The sequence below is a fragment of the Gymnodraco acuticeps genome, unplaced genomic scaffold, assembly GCF_902827175.1.
Source record: "Gymnodraco acuticeps unplaced genomic scaffold, fGymAcu1.1, whole genome shotgun sequence".
Classification (NCBI taxonomy): domain Eukaryota; kingdom Metazoa; phylum Chordata; class Actinopteri; order Perciformes; family Bathydraconidae; genus Gymnodraco; species Gymnodraco acuticeps.
The window spans coordinates 88358-111401 of NW_022990522.1; the positions used below are offsets into that span (position 1 = coordinate 88358).

Here is a 23044-nt window from a genome sequence, read left to right on the forward strand (position 1 = left end):
CCAATCAGAATCGAGTTTTAAACTCGTGTAATTAACAATTGATATATTTGTAGAAAGTGATGCTAAAGTCATTCACGGCTACACGAATGGTGCAGGGACTGAAACACTGGCCAATCAGAGCAGAGCAGAGGGGGCTTCTTCGGGAGACAGAGAGTGAATACAGGTAGGCCTATATTCAAACAGAAAGTCAATATTTGTAATTTCTTTTAAAAGTATACTTGTATTCAAAATGATCCATGAGCATGTGTGTCTGAATGTTTGAATAAAAACACATTTTAGAGAATGAAGTTTCCACCTTTATTGACATGTCATTGTAAACAGAACATGGTGTTATTGGTATATAATTGGCGTGGGACAGTAAAACCAAACCAAACATAGAACCAAAAGAATCTTCTCTGCTCCAGATATGTTAGCGTTTTAAATAATAAAACTTTGTCTTATTAAATAATAAAGAAATAAAAGTGAAATTACAGTAAAGTCGTCAGAAAGTCATAAACGTAAACATGCCTATCAACCATAAGCATTGTCATAAAAATGGTCCAACATCATGTGCAAATAATCAGGACTTTCATCTCAAATGAGACAGAAATAAAAATACATTGGTCTTCATATTTACATGAGCTGATACTTGCCATCCGACTGGAGAGGACGTCGAGATCACTCAACAAAAACAAAACAAAATTAAATAAAATGGTGCATCTTTTTGCATGTAAAGAAGTGAGCCATGGTCGACATTTTTTCATTTAGATTTTATAATCAAACCATTTGGTCAAAAAACCCCAAACCAAAAAAAGAAACCAGAAGGTATTGACAGAAAACGTTTCTTTGTCTTTATAAGAAAAGAAAAAACTGAATCTCTCTTAAAGCTATAATCTGATAACATCTCCCTCGAAGCAGTACTAGTAGAAGTCGTGATATTATCCAAAGAACTTTAATATATCTTGTTACTTCAAAGAGTCTGCCCAGAATACCTTTGATATGTTTTTATTCACCTACGCATATATGTATTTACTTTTTAAGAAAAGAGAACATTAGAAACTAAAGGCAACAACAGGCAAGTTAAAGGAAGACTTAGCCACGGGAAGCCACTCCTAGCTCACGCTGACATAGACACTCAAATTGTAAAATTGTAGTAATAGAACCATTGCTGGAACAAAATACAAGATGGAGTGGGACAACTATTCATACTAACAGTTTGAAATACACTCTTTTGTTTTGTCTGTAAGGCGATGTTACACCTTACATTTTTAAGGTTAAATGTCCTAAATGATAGGTTAAGTTTTATTTTGAATATTAAAACCTTGCTATTCATAATGGCCGCCTCTTCCAATGGAAGCGCTTGGGAAGAAAACCATATACAACAATATTTTGTATTACTGCCGATTTTTTATTCCATATTTTATTCCTTATCACTCCATTCCATTGCAATGTAAATACTGTTATTTTTACTATATGTTTTATATTTTTCTAGTTCTCTACCTGTGTTTTTAATTCTTGTTTTGATGCACCACGACACCAAGTCAAACTCCTCGTACGTGTAAACCTACCTGGTAATAAACCTGATTCTGATATTTTTATACAAACTATGGTCAAAGTCATTATACCGATGAATTGAAATTCGAAGTGTACTAGTTTGTCCAATTTAAATGGATGCCTCCTTATAACCTTCTTACAATTACATATGTTTTTTAAAGATTGTTAAACCAAGCGTTACCCAGATGTCCACATGTTTGTACAACTTAAAGACAAATCTGCATCATTGTGATTGTAATTATGGATTGAAGAGAGTAGTTTTCTGAATTTACGGTAAATAAAATCTACAGAACGTGTCAGTGCTGTTTGGGAGTGGCTTCACCAGAAAACTAAGTCTCTCTTTGAAGGCAACTCACTGTTGTCCAGAGCCACCAGAACGTCACCAGACCCGGGACAAAATGACCCCTCCACGCTGCTTCTCTCAAGACTAAAACTTTTCTGTGTTTCTTTTAGTTTATTTTCTACCTGAAACTAAGCTCCTTCCCTCCTCTTAGGAAGCACCTTAAAGGACGCACAGTAAGTGGTGTGAAATGTCCAAAGAGATGGAGTGCAACATGAACAAAGACGAGGATCAAATGGTGGCATGTTGGGACAAATCCCTACCGCAGTTTGTCCCAGGTCTGCGTACAATAACCATACAAGAGGCAAATCTTCAGAGGACCCTTTGCCCTCTAAGTAAAGAACCTGAATAAATAGGTTTCAAACTAAAAATCACATGTACATATATTTAGTCTTTATGTGTCTATGAATAGGCGACAGTAAATCACTACGGTATGTTTTCTTCAAGTACCTTACTTCCATTTCCACTAACAGACATCTGCTGAAGAACACTGTACGTTTGTAAACTGCTATTCTCTGTAAAACTCAGTTCATATTTACACAGCTTCAGTCTTTTTCTCCCAGGGGGTTAACGGTGTCTCTTTCAGATCACGTGTGACCTGCACTTTAACACCCCTTCTCTTAAAAACATTTGGTAACACATTTCCCTCTCTTATTAAGGACTGCAGGCCTCTCAAACGCTTCCCTTTAACAATCGTTCCTTTTAGAAATGACATCCCCATACAAAAAAAATACATTTTTGCACTTATTAAATTGGAAAAACAACAAAAGGACTTGATAATGTTTAGTCAAAGATCACAGTTTGGCTTCAAACATGTATGTTTGACATTTGACTAAGCTAACTTAAGTTAAAATAAGTCAACGTATACTTTTAGTTTACACAGGAGTGTATATCATCTTAAACAGATTTTGATTAGAGACCTATTTCCGAGCACCAAGCACAAGCTTATAGGGCATGATGATAACTCACCTTGGAGAGTGGGTGTCCCATATACTAAGGTAAGGAAACATTTCAAACTAATCGGGAGAAAATACATTTCCCTTGAAAAGTTATTGACAATGTACATTTGTTGAATGGGAATGCAATTTGTTTGGATGACTTAATATAAACACTGTAACCTGATGAGGATGAAGTGAGAACAGGAGTCATTCCTAGTCGAAGCAACAGGAGCCTAAACCGTAAAAAACAAAGACGTGCAACCAACCAGAAAATTGCCGGCTTTAACGCCTCAGAAAATCCCAGTAAAAATCAGCTCTAAAAACTGCACGAGAAGCTCTCTTCCTTAAAACATCTACTGCTGAAGTGCCGTGAAGCAAGGCACTTAATCCCCGATTGCATCAGTGCAGCGTGTCAGGAAGAGAAAGGTGTTTTAATCAACCTGCAGGAAGTCCCTGAAAGCAACACTGAAGTCATAATCCCGTACGCCAGGTGTCTTCTATTGAATGAGCACCAAGGACAACAATGACGGTGTGTGACATTAAACTGGAGATATGATTATTATTACATGTGGGTGGAATAACTTGCTCCCACCATCCCTCATATTAAATCACACTGTATTATATTAACAACACATCATTTCTACCCTCTTATGTAGTAATAATAAGTGCACTAAAGCAGAACACCTGAAGTGTATTTCATAAAGTCATTGAAACAGTGAAATAAACCTAAACCGTCCCAAATTTGAGAATCATAACTCCTTTCTATATGTTTAAAATGTGTATAACGAACGACAGAAATTGGTCTAACAGGCAGTTTTTCTCAAGATAGACATTCATGTTTCCCACGACCCTCCTGTCTGAACGTGTACAGGCTGAATGGTAAAAGAAGCACATGTCTTATTCCGCGTTTATTCTACTCCCTCGAGGAACACATGTTTTTCTTCTAAGCGCCGTCGGGACATTGAACGACATGGATTTGTGCTGAATTGCTTTCGACAGCAGCAAGTCATTGCACAGGTATATACGGAGGGAACACATTCAATTACTGCAGGACGGAGAGCTCTGTGAGTAATGCAGGGCTGGAGACATTATGTACTCGATTACATGTAAAGTAGCCTCGAGAGTGATGTGGAAAAACAACATAATGAAGTAAATTTACTCAAGTATTTAACTTTTCAATTCTGAGGTACTTGTGTTTTCATTTTGGGCCTTTTCATACTTCTACTCCACTACAGCTTGGAGGCTAATATTGTACTTTATACTCCACTACGAGTGAGTGAGTAAGGTTTTGAAAGGAGGTTTTTGTACTCCTAGCAGAGTATTTTAACAATTTAGTATTGCTACTTTTATTGAACTAAAACGTACTTCTTTCCCCACTGGGAGTGATGCGCTGCTGCAGTATCAGTATGTGGATATTTATAGTTTAGTTAATAATATCTCCTCACAAAGACAGCGACTCAGTGTGTGATCTCCTGCCTGGGAGGGGGGGGGGGTCGTGGACGGGGGACTCCAGAATCCCTCTGGGTATCCGACTGGCCTCTAAATGAACCGTTATGAGTCACAATGGAGTTAATAACATTTAAATGAGCAGCTTGTGTATTAAAATAAGTTAGAGCTGCAGTGCTGCTGTTCTACAAGACGTGTAGCTATAAAGAAAATGTACCTTTTTGTGCATGCATCGCTATTTTCTGAAATGATCAAAAATCCCATTGTTTTTTTGTGGAGGGAACCCTTGGTTAGCTCAATTCTGGTCTGCCTTACAGAAAGAAACCTCATCTCTTCACCACCATAAATCCTTTCATTAAAGTTGAGCATGGCAACTTTCAATGTGATAAAATGAGAGTATTCAATCTGTTTTATCAAATCTTAAGTTAAGTCTTTTTGTAACTGGGATTGTAACCATGCCTCCATGTCACCATGTCAGAATTACATTGTCTTAGTTCACAAAGTTTCTCCAAATGTTCCCCTATTGAAGTACTTAAATCCCTGTAAATTAAATTCCTTGCTCACAGAAACCACCAACACCTTTTAAACATTCCTGCTCCCTTTAAACATATCTAATGATCATAAGTACAGAAATACAACAAGGCGTGTTTAAAAAGTGTCATAAAATCCTTCTGAGAGGCAAAAGTCAAGTATCGAGAGCCAAGACTAGACATTTTGGCACTTTTTGATGAAAACTGGAGACAAATTACAAGCTCCTTAGTTTCAACAAACAATTAAAGCACTTGTTAAATCATGGGACAAAGATAGAGGGAAAGACAGATGGACGGTGAGAAGAGACGGAGGGAGGATGAGGAGGACGAGTGGCCCGTGTCAGAGCTTGGGAACAGAAGTACTTCATTAAGCTCGGTCGACGTCTCCTTGCTGCAGACGGCATACTAATTCAGACCCACATGTATCCTCTGTGCACCCCCCCTTCTCTATCCCCTCCTTTTTGCAAATCTCTAATCCACTCACATGTAGAGGAGCAGAGAGAAATACAACGACGAGGATCAAAATACCTACCGTAGCTCTGTCAGGGCCCGTATTTACCAAACCTCTAAGAATACACTTAAAACTCAATCTCCCATTAAAAAAAGTTATTTTAAGTGTGAGAGACATTTATCAAGTAGCAAAGTGTAACATAAGGGAAGCTTAATTACATGTATGTAGAGCCAATCAGACTGAAGGTGTAACCCTACATATCTCATATTGTTCATTTATTAGAAAATTGCTTTAATAGTAAGTGCAAAATGTGTAATTTAAAAGTCCAAAATCACAGGTATCAATTAATAAAATATATAACAATCTGTAAACAAGCATTTTAATATGTTTGAAGTGTGTAAAAAGAGATCAATTATTAGGAAATTGGCTTAAATGGTAAAAAAACAACTAATTCCAAAATTCTCCTGCTGGTTGAAAAAGTAAGTTAAAGATATAAGATACACAATAAATACAATTAGTTTTGTTATTGTTTGTACACCTGCCTTATGCATTAATATCCAATCCATGCACACACAGAATAATAAAAAGTAGTTTAAAATCATCATCATAGCCAATTGTATTTTTGAACAATCACTAAAAACATCTGACACTTTTATTTTTGAAGTTTGTTATTAGAAGTAAATGAAAAGGATTTTTTTGTGTGATTAATTCACTTATAAGTTTGATAAATACGAGCCCTGGTTTGCGTTCATCTTGTTAAATATGCGCACATATGTTTGGAGACAGAGATAAGGCTGTTAAAATGTCATTCATCTTTTCTATCAATATGCTTCAGTCGATGCTGGGAAAATCAAAGCAGGGGAGTTTAAAGTTGACAAATCCTTTAGTTAATGCTGACAAAGTGTTGCTGTGTAAAGTGAAGAGAGAAGAAGGTCCTCTTTGACAATGTTGCAGGTCCATACAACTATAAATAAATACAAATTAAATTAAAAGATCAAGAGAGAGATCCTTGTTTTTTTTGTTTTTTTAATATGGCCTTTCTACCTACATGTTTTCTTCAAGTTAGATATTTTATTCTTTATTTTCTTGTCGTTAAGTTGAAGTAGTTCACGTGTACAAGTTGTTGTTAGAACAAACTTGGAGGTGGCTTTAAGGAGCGTATTCTTTCCGCCCCGAATCCTCGTTCTTTTTTTTTTCCACTGAGAAGGAGAGTTGTGTTTTAGGTCCGAGAAGTCAAAGTTCAGTGTCGCTGATGAGACCCCGTTTCACTTAAAGAGAGGTGTGTTTCCTGTCCTTATCCAATCAGATCCTCCAGGAGTCTTTGTGGACTTCGCTCGCTTATCCTAGCCATTGCTATCCTTCCCCGCTGAGGAACGGGAAAAAGTCATAATCGGACAACTTGCCGCTTTACACTTGTGTCACAAGACAGGCACGAACTTCTCTCTAAGACTGATCAAATGTCTAAACCTACACGCATTTTCAGTGTCCGTCTGTTCATCACAAGCTAGCACAATTAGCGTCTTTCAGCGTTGACTTTCCATTGTTTTTGTTGCTAGCGATCCTGGCCTAAAGCCAACATTAGCTAGCCAACCGTCTTCTTTAATCCATGACCTCTTCAAACCAGTGTTGCCTGTCATACCCACTCCTGAACAGGGTATTTGTAGTAGTGCTGCGTAATGGTGCTCTGCTGCACTCCTTTGTTTTTGAACTGAAATATGGTGTACACCAGCACCAGGATGCACAGCGACAGGATGCACGGGATCACGACGGCGATGGCGTTGACCGTCGTCGGGACGTCGTTGATGGTCACCATGATGTCCACGTCGTCTAGCGGCAGATGGCGGTCTCCACGGTTCCCTTTGCTGCCAGAGCGCTCCATGTCCGACTGATCGCAGCCCATCCAGTCTCGCAGGATGGACTTCGGGTATCCGGGCTCCACCGTCAGCTTCTGGTTGTCGAACTTCCAGTACTCCTTCCCCTTGTAGAAGTAGGTGTAGTCTGAAGAGGGGAGGATGAGGAGGGCAGGGAGGTATGAAGAAAGAAAGGTGGGTGGAGTCAAGGAATCAGAAAAGGTAAATGAGTGGGTTGCAGTTGTAAAGCATGCAACATACAGTATAACACAGTAGATTAAAAATATATACATCAACCTGAAACAAGCTGAACCCAACTTAATTTAAAATCTATTTAACGTCATCGTTAATCATCATTTTAAGGGGAAACTTGTTTTGAAAACATGACTTTATCAACTTTTTGTTTTACAGATTTCAGTAGTCCACATCAACGACTCGAGGAACATTGACAAAGTAAACAAAATCTACCAAATAAAAAAAAAGGTGGTCCTGCTAACATCAGAGGGCCATCGCATCCCCTCTATAGAAAAGGGGGTCACACCCCAGAATCACATCAAATTTAGTGACATCTGAAGTTTAGATGGTGATAGGTCCCGGGTTCAATTCCCGGACCAACCCCCAATTGTTAATGACAAAGAATGGGAGAAAGACCTGATCTGCTTAAAAGAAAGTGCCAATTTCCGGCAGCTGGACAGCTCAGGTTTTAGAGTTCGACTCCCGAGCCAGTGGAACATTTCAGGAAATGTATCTTCCCCTTTCAACACTGTACCTCTGACACTCCCTGCATTAAAAAGGGGTCCCAATCCAAGAACCACATTCAAATTAGGGATTAGTCTGATGTTTACTTGGTTATAGGTGCAGGGTTCAAATCACGGCCGAACGCCCAGTTTGTGATAGCAAAGAATGGGAGAGTGTGGATTATTCTCAACATGTAACAGTGCCATCACACACCCTCCTTAAAAAGGGGGTCCCAGAACCACAATAAAATCTAGCGACATCTGACGTTTAGGTGGTAATAGGTCCCGGGTTCAAATCCCGGACGAACTTCCAAAATAGGAGAAAGATGGGATTTACTCAACATTTACTGAATAAGAAAAAAATAGGCCCTACTGACATGGGAGAGCCATCACACTCCCTCCGTAAAAGGGGGTCCCAACCCAGAACCACAATGAAATCTACCAACATCTGCAGTTTGGGAGCTGATAGGTCCCGGGTTCAAATCCCTAACAAGTCCCCAAAATAGGAGATGGATGGGATTTCCTCAAAATGTACCGAATTTAAATAAGATAGGCCCTGCTGAAATGGGAGTGCCATCACACACCCTCCGTAAAAAGGGGGTCCCAGAACCACAATGAAATCTAGCGACATCTGACGTTTAGGTGGTGATAGGTCCCGGTTTCAAATCCCGGACGAGCCCCCAAAATAGGAGATAGATGGGATTTCCTCAACTTTTACAGAATTTCAAAACAAAAGTGCCATCACACTCCCTCCGTAAAAAGGGGTTCCAAACCCAGATAAACAATCACATCTAGCAACATCTGAAGTTTACGTGGGTAATAGGTCCCGGGTTCAAATCCCGGACGAACTTCCAAAATAGGAGAAAGATGGGATTTACTCAACATTTACTGAATAAGAAAAAAATAGGCCCTACTGCCATTGGAGAGCCATCACACTCCCTCCGTAAAAGGGGGTCCCAACCCAGAACCACAATTAAATCTACCAACATCTGCAGTTTGGGAGCTGAGTCCCCAAAATAGGAGATGGATGGGATTTCCTCAAAATGTACTGAATTAAAAAAATATCAACATCACAACTGTTAATTAAATACAGTTGAATTGTATCCATGGAACCAAATGTCAATCTAATTTCAAGCCACCCTGGCCAAATTCCACATGACTATGATCACTCAATATTTCCTCAAGAGCTCACTCTCAGGAGACACACACTCAATCAGTTCTCTCTTTAAGAAAAGGCCCCTCTCTAACTGGAAATCATCCGTCTGCGTCCTCAGCCGCCTCGCTCAGCTCCGGTTCATCCCCGTGACGCAGGATCTCATTAGAGGAAATCACATTTCTGTTGTGACACGTTGGTTATAGGCAGCTACAGTCTTTCAGTGGTCGTTCTTATTGAAGGGCAATATCATGTAATGCCTGCGAGACAGACGCTGCCGCTGAGTGAAGAATGGGATGTGAGGGGGAGATATAGAGGGGGAGATGCAGAGGGGGAGATATAGAGGGGGAGATATAGAGGGGGAGATGCAGAGGGGGAGATATAGAGGGGGAGACATAGAGGGGGAGATGCAGAGGGGGAGATATAGAGGGGGAGACATAGAGGGGGAGATGCAGAGGGGGAGATATAGAGGGGGAGGAAACCTGAAGTGATTCAGCCTCACCAGACACACAGTCTCACCAAACACACACTCTCACCAAACACACACTCTCACCAAACACACACTCTCACCAAACACACACTCTCACCAAACATACACTCTCACCAAACACATACTCTCACTAAGCACACAGTCACACCAAATACATACACAGCCTCACCAAACACACACACTCACTAAAACACACACACACTCTCACCAAACACACACTCACTCTCACCAAACACACACTCTCACCAAACACACACTCACCAAACATACACTCAACACAAGTGCATATTAGTGTAAACCAGTGGTTCTCAAAGTGGGGGGCGCAGAGGCATGACAGGGGGGAACGAGAGACCAGGAGGAAAAATGGTTATTAAAAAAAAAAAAGATAAAAAAGAAAAAATCATATTTTGAAAAATGATTGATTCGAAAATAATATGATACAGTACTATTACGTCTGGGTCTCTGCATTTCATTAAAGCTCGGCTCTGTGTGTGTGTGGAACGAGCCATTTTGTGTGCGCGAGCGAGAGAGAGAGAGAGAGAATAAATTAAAAACAGGTATGAAATACTATATGACATTGAAAAAAGAATAAAGTTTAAAAGGGAGTGATTTGTAAAATATCCATAAAGAAATAGTAAATCTGTTAACAGTTCTGTTTCATCTGGGTGTTGAGAGATGTATCCATAGATCTCTTCATGTTGCTCTCAAAGTGCACCATATTGATGCTTTTAACTTCAATATTTATAAATCTTCCCGGGGGAGCATGCCCCCGGACCCCCCTATGTGAGGTCCACACACCACCTATACCAATAGCACTTGACCCCTGCTTACACCTATATGCCGTGAGCTGATTATCGAGCCTTCATTGTAACTGTCACACTGTGTATCTGCGTGGGGAGTGTTGCAGTAGAACTAGGGCTGTGCGATTATGGCAAAAATCATAATCACGATTATTTGGGTCAATAATTGATATCACGATTATTTTGACGATTATTCATTGACCATTTATTGAACTTTAAAAACAAATAATATTTTACCAATAAACAAGATCAACAAATATGTTGGAGCGCACTTCCAAAACATATATTATTAATATGATAAATAAAAATAAATTAGACCAAAATAAATTAAATCAAATATGATGCAGTGCACTGTCACAACCTACTGAACACTCCTTAACATATAGCCAACATGTTGGTAAAACATATTCAACATATTCCACTCAGTTAAACGTTGAAGGCTGGCCAACCGTCATGGTCCAGAAGTAACAGGAAATAAATGTTGAACTACAATTTAAGACCAAATAAAAATGTGTTGGCCACCATGGTAAATGCTGGTAGGACTGCTCATGTCATCTCTTAAAGATTTTTTGCAAGAAACATCAGCCTGTTTACATGGTCTGGTTTCAGAGATGAGTGCAGGCAGGGGACAATATTGCCACCTGTACTGAAGACCCTCAGCCACGCCCCGACACATGGGGTGACGCCGGCCAATCACAAAGCTTTGATGCGTTCAAGTGCATTATTCTGGCACAGGAAGATTATGTTACAGGACATTAACGATAAAACAGAATATTGTTGTTCTATTTTTAGACACATCTCGCGATCGACTGGTTGGGCACCCCTGGGCTAGACCATAGGTCTGTTGTGGTAGCAAAGTAGTCAGCTGAAGCCACATCTCTCTCAACTTCCCCACGGCATTTGTCACATAGCGCAGGCAGCGCAGACCTGCTGAAATAATACCGAGACGGCATCGCGTAACGCTTGTCCAACGTGTTCACAAGTTGCTTAAAGCCCTGGTTGCTAACAGTGCTAACTGGGCACATATCTTTAGCGATGTGAAATGTAAATGGCAAAGTACTTGCAAATAGTGGAAATAGTTGTACCCTTCTTTTTAACGAGTTGCTGCTCTTGTTCTGACATCTTCGCTCGCGCTGAACACTCACAACACATGTCACTCCCACGTGGCCGAGTGGGCTTTTAGGGAGGGGCGAAAGCGCACCCAGCAAAATAATCGTATTTTGTCAATTATGCTGTTTTCATAATCGTCGCAAGCCATAATCGTAATCGCGATTAAAATACGATTAATTGCACAGCCCTAGGTAGAACATTCCTCTGTAGCGCCCGGGACATTAATGGGAAACCCTAAATGTTTGAGCACCCTCTATGAAACGTCAAGCTACCCCACAGCACCCCCAAAATAAATCTCTGGCGCCGCCACTGAGCCTGACTATTTGTGTTGGGGGGGCCCGACTTTTTTTTTTCTCCAAAGGGGGGGCCTGACAGAAAAAGTTTGAGAACCACTGGTGTAAGCTAACATCAGGCACCAACCACACAAACAACAAAGACTATCTGTAAAACAGGATTTCTTGTTTCCTTTTATTCAATTACATTTATATTTCATTTAAATAAAAATGATAATTATATTTCAGATGTGTAGATTTGTAACTTTTGCCCCAATAACAGCTTTAAGGTTATTAAAAACTACATTTACTCTATATGTAATACAGAACAACAACAATGATCCAAGGGCACGCACACACACGCAGGCACACACACTTGCCTGTTGCCTCTGAAGTCCCTGCAGGACAGCTTCTCATCTAACACTGAGACAACATGCCCCACTGACCATGTCACCACCTCTGAACACACACACACACACACACACACACACACACACACACACACACACACACACACACACACACACACACACACACACACACACACACACACACACACACACACACACACACACACACACACACACACACACACACACACACACACACACACACACACACACACAAATACACATTCACACCCTCTGAGGCCGCCACAAGGTCACAAGGTCAGGCCTTGACAAGTGGAAGTGATGATGTGTGTGTTTCTCCTGCAGACAGTGAGAGTCTGGGGCCTCACAGGGATAAACAATTTGTTGATGTTTATATTTTCTTCATTCATGCATTTTTCTTGCACCATTATGTCTCTTGCACTATGTAATTGAACCATTGGAAGGTCAGAATCAGAATCAGGTTTATTACCAGGTAGGTTGACACGTACGAGGAATTTGACTTGGTAAAAATGTAATGTATTATTATCATTTGTATCACTATAGATACTCACATCCCTCGCGGCTGATGAAGGCCCCCTGCGGTGCGTCGGGGACCCCCTTCCACACGGTGATGGGCTTGGGGTACCCGGGGTCCGCCGTGTTCTTCTCCTCGTTGTAGCGCCAGTACTGCTCTCCTTTGAAGAAGTATGTTTTCCCGACGGGCTCCCAGCGCAGCGCCGTGTCGATGCCGTCCTTCGGGAGGCAGCTGCCCAGCTCCACCAGGCTGTGGGGGAACCCGGGCTCCACCGTCACCTCCTTGAACACCCAGAACTTATCTCCTGCAGGGCAGGGGGGACAGAGGTCAGCACGTTATCACAACACATATTTTAAGACCTTTAACCGCTAACATTTAGAGTCATATGTACCCTGAACCGGAACTGGATGTGTGTGAGAAAGAGAATCTGCAGCTGAGAGAGCGAAAGTTATTAATATCTGCTCCTGGCTGGCCGAGATAGCGGGACACTCCATCAGAAGATGTCTGTGTGTGTGTGTGTGTGTGTGTGTGTGTGTGTGTGTGTGTGTGTGTGTGTGTGTGTGTGTGTGTGTGTGTCTGTGTGTGTGTGTGTGTCTGTGTGTGTGTGTGTCTGTGTGTGTCTGTGTGTGCTGTGTGTGTGTGTGTGTGTGTGTGTGTGTGTGTGTGTGTCTGTGTGTGTGTGTGTGTGTGTGTGTGTGTGTGTGTGTGTGTGTGTGTGTGTGTGAGGCAGAGAGAGAGTGAGTCCACAATCAGCAGTGGGGATTGTTCAGAGGATAAATGTGGGAAAAGATCAAGAGAGATTAACAACAGGAGGTTACATCATAGAGCTAATGTAGAAAAGCTCTCATGCAAGGCAATTCAATGAGCCAGACCAAACAGAAAGCTCTTTGGAAAGCCTGAAAGAACAACATATGGGAACAATAAGAACAGACAAAGACACTTTCCTCAAGGCAGTCACTTAAATAAATGAACTATATATTACAGGAGGAACACTAATAGCAGTGTTATCATTATAAGAGCCCTCAGTACATATATGCATAGCCTTGGCTGTATGTGAACCTACCTTAGGAGTTATTCTGAACTCTCGGTCAAACCCAACCTCGGCTGTCGTGCCTACAGCCTCTCGTTATTTTAGATTTTGTGCACGCCATCTCCTACATCTCTCACACGGTAAGAATAGTTTTAAAATGAAGCGCTGTGAACCGGAGAAACTACTGAGAGTGTTTTCTTCTTAAGTCACTGAGAACATTGAGAAGAAAATAACCTGCAAACACGAAACACACACAACAACAAATCCTCAGTTTAATGTGTGTGTAGTGCGGTACACATGCTTCCAAAAGTGTGCAAGAATCACCACTTCTGTGTGTCACTGTGTGTGTGTGTGTGTGTGTGTGTGTGTGTGTGTGTGTGTGTGTGTGTGTGTGTGTGTGTGTGTGTGTGTGTGTGTGTGTGTGTGTGTGTGTGTGTGTGTGTGTGTGTGTGTAGTGTGTGTGTGAGAAAGAGAGTCTGCAGCTGAGAGAGCGAAAGTTATTAATATCTGCTCCTGGCTGGCCGAGATAGCGGGACACTCCATCAGAAGATGTCGGTGTGTGTGTGTGTGTGTGTGTGTGTGTGTGTGTGTGTGTGTGTGTGTGTGTGTGTGTGTGCGTGTGTGTGTGTGTGTGTGTGAGTGTGTCAGAGAGAGAGAGAGAGAGAGAGTGAGTCCACAGTCAGCAGTGGGGGGATGAGGGAGGTTTCAGACACAGAGATTCTTTTACTTCCCGCGCTGCACCGTCCTTCTGAATCTCACCCTTTATTAAATATATTGCAGGAGAGCAGGTCAGGTCTCGTTACTCTGCAGCAGATGGCAGACAGAGATTTGGTGATGACCATTGCATGTATGATATGTGTAATGTGTATTTGTAAAGCGCTTTGAGCATCTGGAAAAGCGCTTTAATAAATGTAAGGAATTATTATTATTATTATTTGTTTCCGAAAAAACGTTCTCTACTGAAGACTCTCGAGCTGATTTTCAGAGTGACTCCGCGAGAAAAACTCAGCCGAACGTATTTGTTTGTATTTGTGAAAGAAAGGAAACCGCCACACGATACAAACCTACAAATAAAACACGTATGGCAGAGGAACAGGGCCAGAGATATGAAGGAAAGGAACGTCTGAATTTTATCAGAAAATCTCTGAATTTTGAATTTTTTTCTCAAAAGTCTGACTTTTTTTCTTAAAATTCAGACTTTAATCTCAGTTTGCAGGAGCCGACAATATAAACTGCATATCTTGATAACTAGTTAGAGATACAAATGCTAAACTGGAGTCAAATTAAACGTCTGGAGGGATTAAACAAAGTGCAGCGTTTATATCATCAAATGTGTTCTTGAGAAAGAATCATTAAGTGTTCCTACATCTGCAGACAGGTTGGTACCTGAGTTCTTATAATAATGAATCCAATCATCCTCTTAATTAAAAATGCATGCCAGTTGATCCTGAATTAAAAGTTAAAGGTCTCCTATTACTATTTATTTTATACTTTGATTGTCATTACACAGTAGGCCTACTTACTATGTAACAAAATAGTTTCTCTGCATTTAACCCATCCTGTTAGGAGCAGTGGGCTCATTATGAACGCCGCCCGGGGATATTTTTAGGCATATATTAAAGGTCTCACATATATACAAATATATGAAAAACATGTCTATGAAGTGTTTTGCTCAAAAAACAGTTTCTGATTGGCCCGTGGGTCGAAAGCCCGCCAACATTTCAGATATTACGTCATATCGAACGCAGCAAATCTGGATCAGCTCCGTTGTTTCCCGTTTTTAGAGATGTGGGTACGGAGGAAAAGAGAGAGGGTTTATTTCCTGACACTTTGTGAGTCTCCTGACACACCGGGGACACACAGGGACACACCGGGACACACCGGGGACACACCGGGACACACCGGGGACACACCGGGACACACCGGGACACACCGGGACACACCGGGGACACACAGGGACACACCGGGACACACCGGGGACACACCGGGACACACGGGGACACACCGGGGACACACAGGGACACACCGGGGACACACCGGGACACACCGGGACACACCGGGGACACACAGGGATACACCGGGGACACACCGGGGACACACCGGGACACACCGGGGACACACAGGGACACACCGGGGACACACCGGGACACACGGGGACACACACGGGGACACACGGGGACACACCGGGGATACACCGGGGACACACCGGGGACACACCGGAGACACACCGGGACACACCGGGGACACACCGGGACACACCGGGGACACACAGGGACACACGGGGACACACGGGGACACACCGGGGATACACCGGGGACACACCGGGGACACACCGGAGACACACCGGGACACACCGGGGACACACGGGACACACACCGGACACACACCGGACACACACCGGACACACACCGGACACACACATATGTATAACAGATATCAAAAAGTGCAATTTGCATGATAGGAGAGCTTTAAACACTTGCCAATTCGAGTTAACCGAAAACGAGAATAACGGGCGGTGTGCACATGCAGAAATTGAAACAAAAAAGTTGAGAGTAAATCTTTGCTAGATTTTCCAGTTTATTCCCGTTTCGCCCCGTCCCATGCAGCCCCAACAACAGCCTCTGATTCGTCAACAGACTGCAATGCTTCATGGGATGCATCATTAGATCTATAAACTCTAACCATAACCATAACCATAACCCTAAGACCCACGACCATGCAAAACAAGTATCATCTATTATGTAGCCAAATGTAAAAAAAGGGGCGAAACGGGAAAGGGGCGAAATGGGAAAGGGGCGAATTGGGAAGGGGCGAAACGGGAAAGGGGCGAATTGGAAAAGGGGCGAATTGGGAAGGGGCGAATTGGAAAAGGGGCGAATTGGGAAAGGGGCGAATTGGAAAAGGGGCGAAATGGAAAAGGGGCGAATTGGCAATGGGGCGAATTGGGAAGGGGCAAATTGGGAAAGGGGCGAAATGGAAAAGGGGCGAAGTGGCAATGGGGCGAATTGGAAAAGGGGCGAAGTGGCAATGGGGCGAATTGGGAAGGGGCAAATTGGGAAAGGGGCGAAATGGAAAAGGGGTGAAGTGGCAATGGGGCGAATTGGGAAGAGGCGAATTGGGAAAGGGGCGAATTGGGAACGGGGCGAATTGGGAAGGGGCGAATTGGGAATGGGGCAAATTGGAAAAGGGGCGAAGTGGCAATGGGGCGAATTGGGAAGGGGCGAATTGGGAAAGGGGCGAATTGGGAATGGGGCGAAGTGGCAATGGGGCGAATTGGAAAGGGGGCGAATTGGAAAAGGGGCGAAGTGGCAATGGGGCGAATTGGAAAAGGGGCGAAGTGGCAATGGGGCGAATTGGAAAAGGGGCGAAGTGGCAATGGGGCGAATTGGGAAGGGGCAAATTGGGAAAGGGGCGAAATGGGAAGGGGCGAAACAGGAAAGGGGCGAATTGGAAAAGGGGCGAATTGGGAAAGGGGCGAATTGGAAAAGGGGCGAATTGGGAAAGGGGCGAATTGGAAAAGGGGCGAAATGGAAAAGGGGCGAAGTGGCAATGGGGCGAATTGGAAAAGGGGCGAAGTGGCAATGGGGAGAATTGGAAAAGGGGCGAAGTGGCAATGGGGCGAATTGGGAAGGGGCGAATTGGGAAAGGGGGGAAATGGAAAAGGGGCGAAGTGGCAATGGGGCGAATTGTGAAGGGGCGAATTGGGAAGGGGCAAATTGGGAATGGGGCGAATTGGAAAGGGGCGAATTGGGAAGGGGCGAATTGGGAAGGGGCGAATTGGGAAAGGGGCGAATTGGGAAAGGGGTGAAGTGGCAATGGGGCGAATTGGGAAGGGGCGAAACAGGAAGACACCAGATTTTCCAGGTCTAAATCCAGTGAGTATCGGCTAACTGTTGAATGTGTTTGTGCCGGTCTGAGTGTTTTCCCTCGTACCTTTGAAGAAGACGAACTTCCCGTCTGATCTCTCGTAGGCGGCGTCGATGCGAGGCGGCAGGCCCTTCCAGAACTGATCGATCTGCATCGGGTAGCCCTCCTGCACCTTGTTGTTCCGCAGGCGCCAGAACCAGCGGTCCTGCAACACGGCGAGGAATTACATTTCATTAGAGACGACTGAACCAAACATAATTACACTTTAGGCTCCATGTACAATATATATATATATATATATATATATATATATATATATTGTACAAAAAAAAAAAAAAAATATATATATATATAATACACTGTAGTTTGCCGTATACACATAGTGTTTTTAGTTGTTACGGCTATTTCTATAGTTACATTTGAATCTGGTGTAAATACTTGTCTTTGGCTTCCTTTTCTAATGCTGAATTTAAATACTTATTTTGTATTATCCGTATATATTTCTTTTTTTAACCACTTTGCAACTCGTTTTTTTAGATTGTTTATGTTCGCACCATCAGACACCAAAGCAAGTTCCTTGTATGTGTAAATGTACCTGGCAATAAACTTCCATTCTGATTCTGATCTTTGGAACAAACTCCCCGAAAACAGCAACTCTTATTTCTCCTAAAGAGGCCCTATTCTGCTTTTTGGGGTGTTCCCTCACCTATAGGTGTTAGTGCATGTAAATGGTCTGCAGGGGCTCAAATGTGTTCCTCTCCCACACTACATATTCTTTAATGATCCCAAATTATGAAATTGAGCATACAGCATGTTTAAGAAAAGATTGCACATGGCTTCAAAAGACATGTTGCTGATTGGATGTAAATAACGATGAATATCAAACTAAGGTGTGGATGTCAAAAGGAAAGGAGGAGGAGAAGAGCATCAATCTCAGCTGATTATCACACACACACACACACACACACACACACACACACACACACACACACACACACACACACCCCCCCCCCCCTCTCAGATCATCCGACATGCCCTGGCTGCTAATGCTTTTTTCTGCGTGAGCACAGAGAGAGAAAGAAAAATCAATGCTTCTTATTTGGAGCAAAAGAAACCATGAGTGTTTCTCACCGAGGAGACATCCCATAATGAGCGGCTCTGCTCTCCGTGTCCTGATTCGCTTCTGGTCACAGATTTTAAGGAAAAAGAAAATCCCCCCAGTTTTCCAGATCGATGCTGATGTGTTTTTTGAGATGTAGTAAGTCCTTTGGTTTCCTTCAGGGACTTAAGCCCCCTCAGTGATGATGCAGCACCACTTCCTCCACCTCTGAGAACATTTTGTTTTATTTCTAACTCACGACATACGGACGCTTGAACCTGTAATACCTGGTGTTTTTGTCCACTTTGGGAAAACAAGACAACATGAGGTTCAAGCCCCTTTTTCATATCGTTGGTTCAAGCTGTTCTCTTTTAAGAATGCTTGTAAGGAGAGGTGCAGGAATGAGTCCGCAGTCCCCGGAAAGACTCCGATTTGAACAATTCCTGTTCCCCCGGCCTGGAGGTGAATGGGGGGGTTTCTGGTTGTTAGCTTGAAAAAAGGTCGTGAAGATTTCAACGTTTTGTTTTCTCCAAAACCACATGGAGTAATCCAATTGGACCAGAGAGATGCTGCATTCAGGGTCCTCTCCAAAAATACTACATCACTGCAACAAGTTACTGATTAATGCAACCTTATTATTATGGACTGTCTGTGTGTGTGTGTGTGTGTGTGTGTGTGTGTGTGTGTGTGTGTGTGTGTGTGTGTGTGTGTGTGTGTGTGTGTGTGTGTGTGTGCGTGTGTGTGTGTGTGTGAGAGAGAGAGAGAGAGAGGGGAGCAGCATAGCAGAGGTAGACAAATCAATTTTGATGTCTCTGATCTTTAAAGTGAATGTTAGAAAAGGTCACAATCTATCTGTGCGTCGGTGTGTGTGTGTGTGTGTGTGTGTGTGTGTGTGTGTGTGCGTGTGTTTCTCTGTCTGTCTCTTCTCTATTAGCGTTGTACCTTGAATTATAAATCAAGGTTTGAATGCTTTTTTTCCGTTTGTTGCATCTACTTGCTGCTCTCACCACACATGCTCATCTTCACATGCTCAGAGGCACTGAACACTTCTGTTTCTCCAACAGTAAGGCATCATTTCTGGATACATTTAATCATTAAAGGGAGATAAAATAGATCTTTCCTGCTCTCATAGTGAAGTTGGGTTACCACACACACACACACACACACACACACACACACACACACACACACACACACACACACACACACACACACACACACACACACACACACACACACACACACACACACACACACACACACACACACACACACACACACACACACACACACACACACACACACACACACACACACACACACACACAGGTTAGTGACCCAGTTTAAAAGAGCTGATTCATAATGCATAAGCAGTTTTACACTAGAGCCTAAAATATCTCTGAGTGTAGGTTCACTTCTGTAGCAGCTGCTCCCACAGTCTCTGCTGTAAAGATCCTTTAGATACTGTTAATGCAGCTGCAATCATTAAAGAGGGATTCAAACCGGAGTGTACTTTTCATTTAACTTAATTTAACAAAATAATCCATGCAACAGAGGAAGTGTCTGTAGTCAGATTCAAAGGTTCAAAGGGTTTATTGTCGTATGCACATAAGCTACAGTGTAGACATTCTTCTGACCTGACCTCCAATTGCCCCTTGCAGGATTAATACAGTTTTTGATTGATTGATTGATTGACCTCCAACAATGCAACATATATAATAAAATACAAAAACAAAAAATAGTGCAAGGAGTCTATATACATGTAAAAAAACACGATATGTACAAGAACAGAATATGAAATGAAATAATAACATTAAGACCAAATAAAATATGGTTTATTGCGGTGATAACTATTTATATCAATAAGTAGATTGCAAGATGACAGCCAGATGAATGTGTATGGGGGCACTTCACAGAGTTCAGGCGTTTAGCAGTCAGTTATATATCTTGCAAAAGGAAACTATAAGTAAGTTGACAATGATCACCTTAAAGAGGACAGAGAAGCTCTAAGCTCATGTCTGGGTTTTAGGACTCGTCCCTGCACCACTCTATACTGGGAGTGCATCGCTGACACCACCACACGCCACTGAGCTGATTAGATTATCCGCAGTACTTTGAGAGACATTTTTCTTAACACGGGCAGTTCCAGAGGGAATCGAACTGGAACGCTCCGGAGCGGCAGAGCGGCCGCACCTCTTAATGTTCAATTAAGCTTATCTAAATCCCCCAGAGTCGCCCTGTTTTATAGAGCAACTCACGGCCGCATGACTCATCCTCTGCAGCAGCAGTTATTACACAACCGATCCACAGCGTGTGTGTGTGTGTGTGTGTGTGTGTGTGTGTGTGTGTGTGTCTCTCAAAAATGCACCTTTAGCAGAAGCATGCACCCTGGATTCGGAGAGGTTTGCTTTAGAGTTGTGCATTCAGTATTTGTGATTTAAACTCTTTGAATCAAGTCTTTAAGGAAGCTACAGAAGTTTATTTTATACTCAAGAACCAATGAGAAGAGGTAGGATTGCTAGGATGACCATCAGCATTGTTCAGTGCTTATTTGAGGATAAAAAACCTTTTGAGGTTAATTCTTTTTTTGTGTTGGTTGTAATTCTCCTTCTGGCCACACGAAGGTGAGATGCACCTTCAGATAACACAAACATGCATGTTCTCTTTAATATTACTGTCAGTGATGAGGATATAAACAAAAGCCAAACAGATTTTAAGAAATGAAACGCAGCAGGAGTTCTGATCGCTCAGTGATGACACTTATACCTCTGGAATCTGTGGAACCTCAGCTTGCTAATCGATATCTTCTTTGTGCAGATCCGATAAGTAATAAGGGTATTTTATCGTGAGTTCTGTGCAAAGTGCGTTAGCATTTCTTCGCTAAGGGCTAATTCAGAGCCTTTGTTATCACCCTTGTGTTTCGTTTTGCTAAAAATGGTTAATATTGTCTGAAAGCTGAGTTTCTTCCCGTTCAGTGGGTCTGACACATTCATAGTTTGTTAAATGTTAAGAAGCCCTCAGACGCTGTTACTTGCAAGATGTTGCGTCCGTGGGGTTTAATGGTTAAAGAGACATGTTTTGTAAATAATTGTTGGTAACACTTTATATTAAGGTAAACGTATTCACCATCAACTAGTTGTTAATTAACATGTTAGAGTCAAACTACCAGCTTATTTGTTATGAACAAGACTTCACTTTAAAATTGGGAATTCTGAGTTAGAAATACCAGATTTTGAGTTATTTTGACACAATTAACACTTTTAGTTTCATGTCTTGTTACATAAGAATAGATCATATTTGTTAAGTGCTATTATGGGAGAATAACTATTCTTGTGGTACTGCTGCCTTATTAGGCCCATATTGAGCAGAGCATATTAAGACCTAAACTCATGTACAACAACTTCCTTACTTAGAGGGTTATTGAGGAAAAACTCTCAACTAATGGCTTATTACTTGTAGAATATGGTCATGTAGAATAAATATAATAAGGGTTTAATACTGACTAATAAAGAGCCAATATTCTGCTAATAAGCATGTTAATTAACAACTAGTTGATGGTTAATTTGTGTACCTTAATATAAAGTGTTACCTAATTGTTATACATTAAGTTCTGCATACCATGAACGGAACAAATACAAATGTAATGAAACAAAATGTCTCGGCTCACCTTGAACACGAACATCTCCCTCCTGAAGAAGGCCACGGTGTTGAAGTTTCCGTCGCAGATGTTGGGTTTCCCATTGCCGGGCAGCGCGGGCCGGTCGCCGGACGGACGCGCCGGGCGGGAGCGGTCGTGTTTGGAGGTGGAGTGCGTCCGTCGGGAAGGCAGAGTGGGCAGCGGGCGGGTGGGCTCCAGCATGGCTGTGGGGATACCTGGTGGAGAACATCAGGAACTCAGGTCTCAGATATACACAGAGCCTGTCTCTGATTGGCTGAAACACCAAACAGATCATTGCAGCATTACCCATAATCCCCTCTGTTTCAGCCCTGTTTCCAAAGTGCTGATTCTCTGTCTGTTACTTTAGATGAAAACAAGGAGCCCCTCCCCACGCCCCTCTGAGAGACATTTGGTTACAAAGAACTCAATGGAGCTCTAGGAGGAGATTCAGGTGATAAGGGGGGGGGGGGGGGGGGTTACCTTGGTTGCTGATTGGCTAATGGTTACACAAGACAACACATCGTTATGACATCATAAAGTGGCCAAAATCTGATCAGCTCATTTTCAGACAGGTTTTTATAGAAATGGATCAAAAAGAGAGAGAATCTTTGTTCCTGAAACTTTCAGAGTCTCTTTCCACAGAGGGGACACATGTTGATGTAGAAGAGACATGAAGAAGAGGGAACACATGTTGATGTAGAAGAGACATGAAGAAGAGGGGACACATGTTGATGTAGAAGAGACATGAAGAAGAGGGGACACATGTTGATGAAGAAGAGACATGAAGAAGAGGGGACACATGTTGATGAAGAAGAGACATGAAGAAGAGGGGAC

At 42.4% G+C, this 23044-nt stretch overlaps 1 protein-coding gene across 1 annotated transcript in view; it reads right to left on the reverse strand.

Annotated features, from left to right (window-relative positions):
• Window positions 1-273: 273 nt before the first annotated feature.
• The window catches only part of mmp24 (matrix metallopeptidase 24), a gene marked incomplete at its 5' end in the record, with an annotated part of 30589 nt that continues 7818 nt past the window's right edge, over window positions 274-23044 (reverse strand). The window contains 4 exon segments of the mRNA XM_034227218.1: window positions 274-7236; window positions 12594-12860; window positions 17520-17658; window positions 22220-22425. Coding sequence (XP_034083109.1) covers window positions 6872-7236; window positions 12594-12860; window positions 17520-17658; window positions 22220-22425 — 977 coding nt within the window.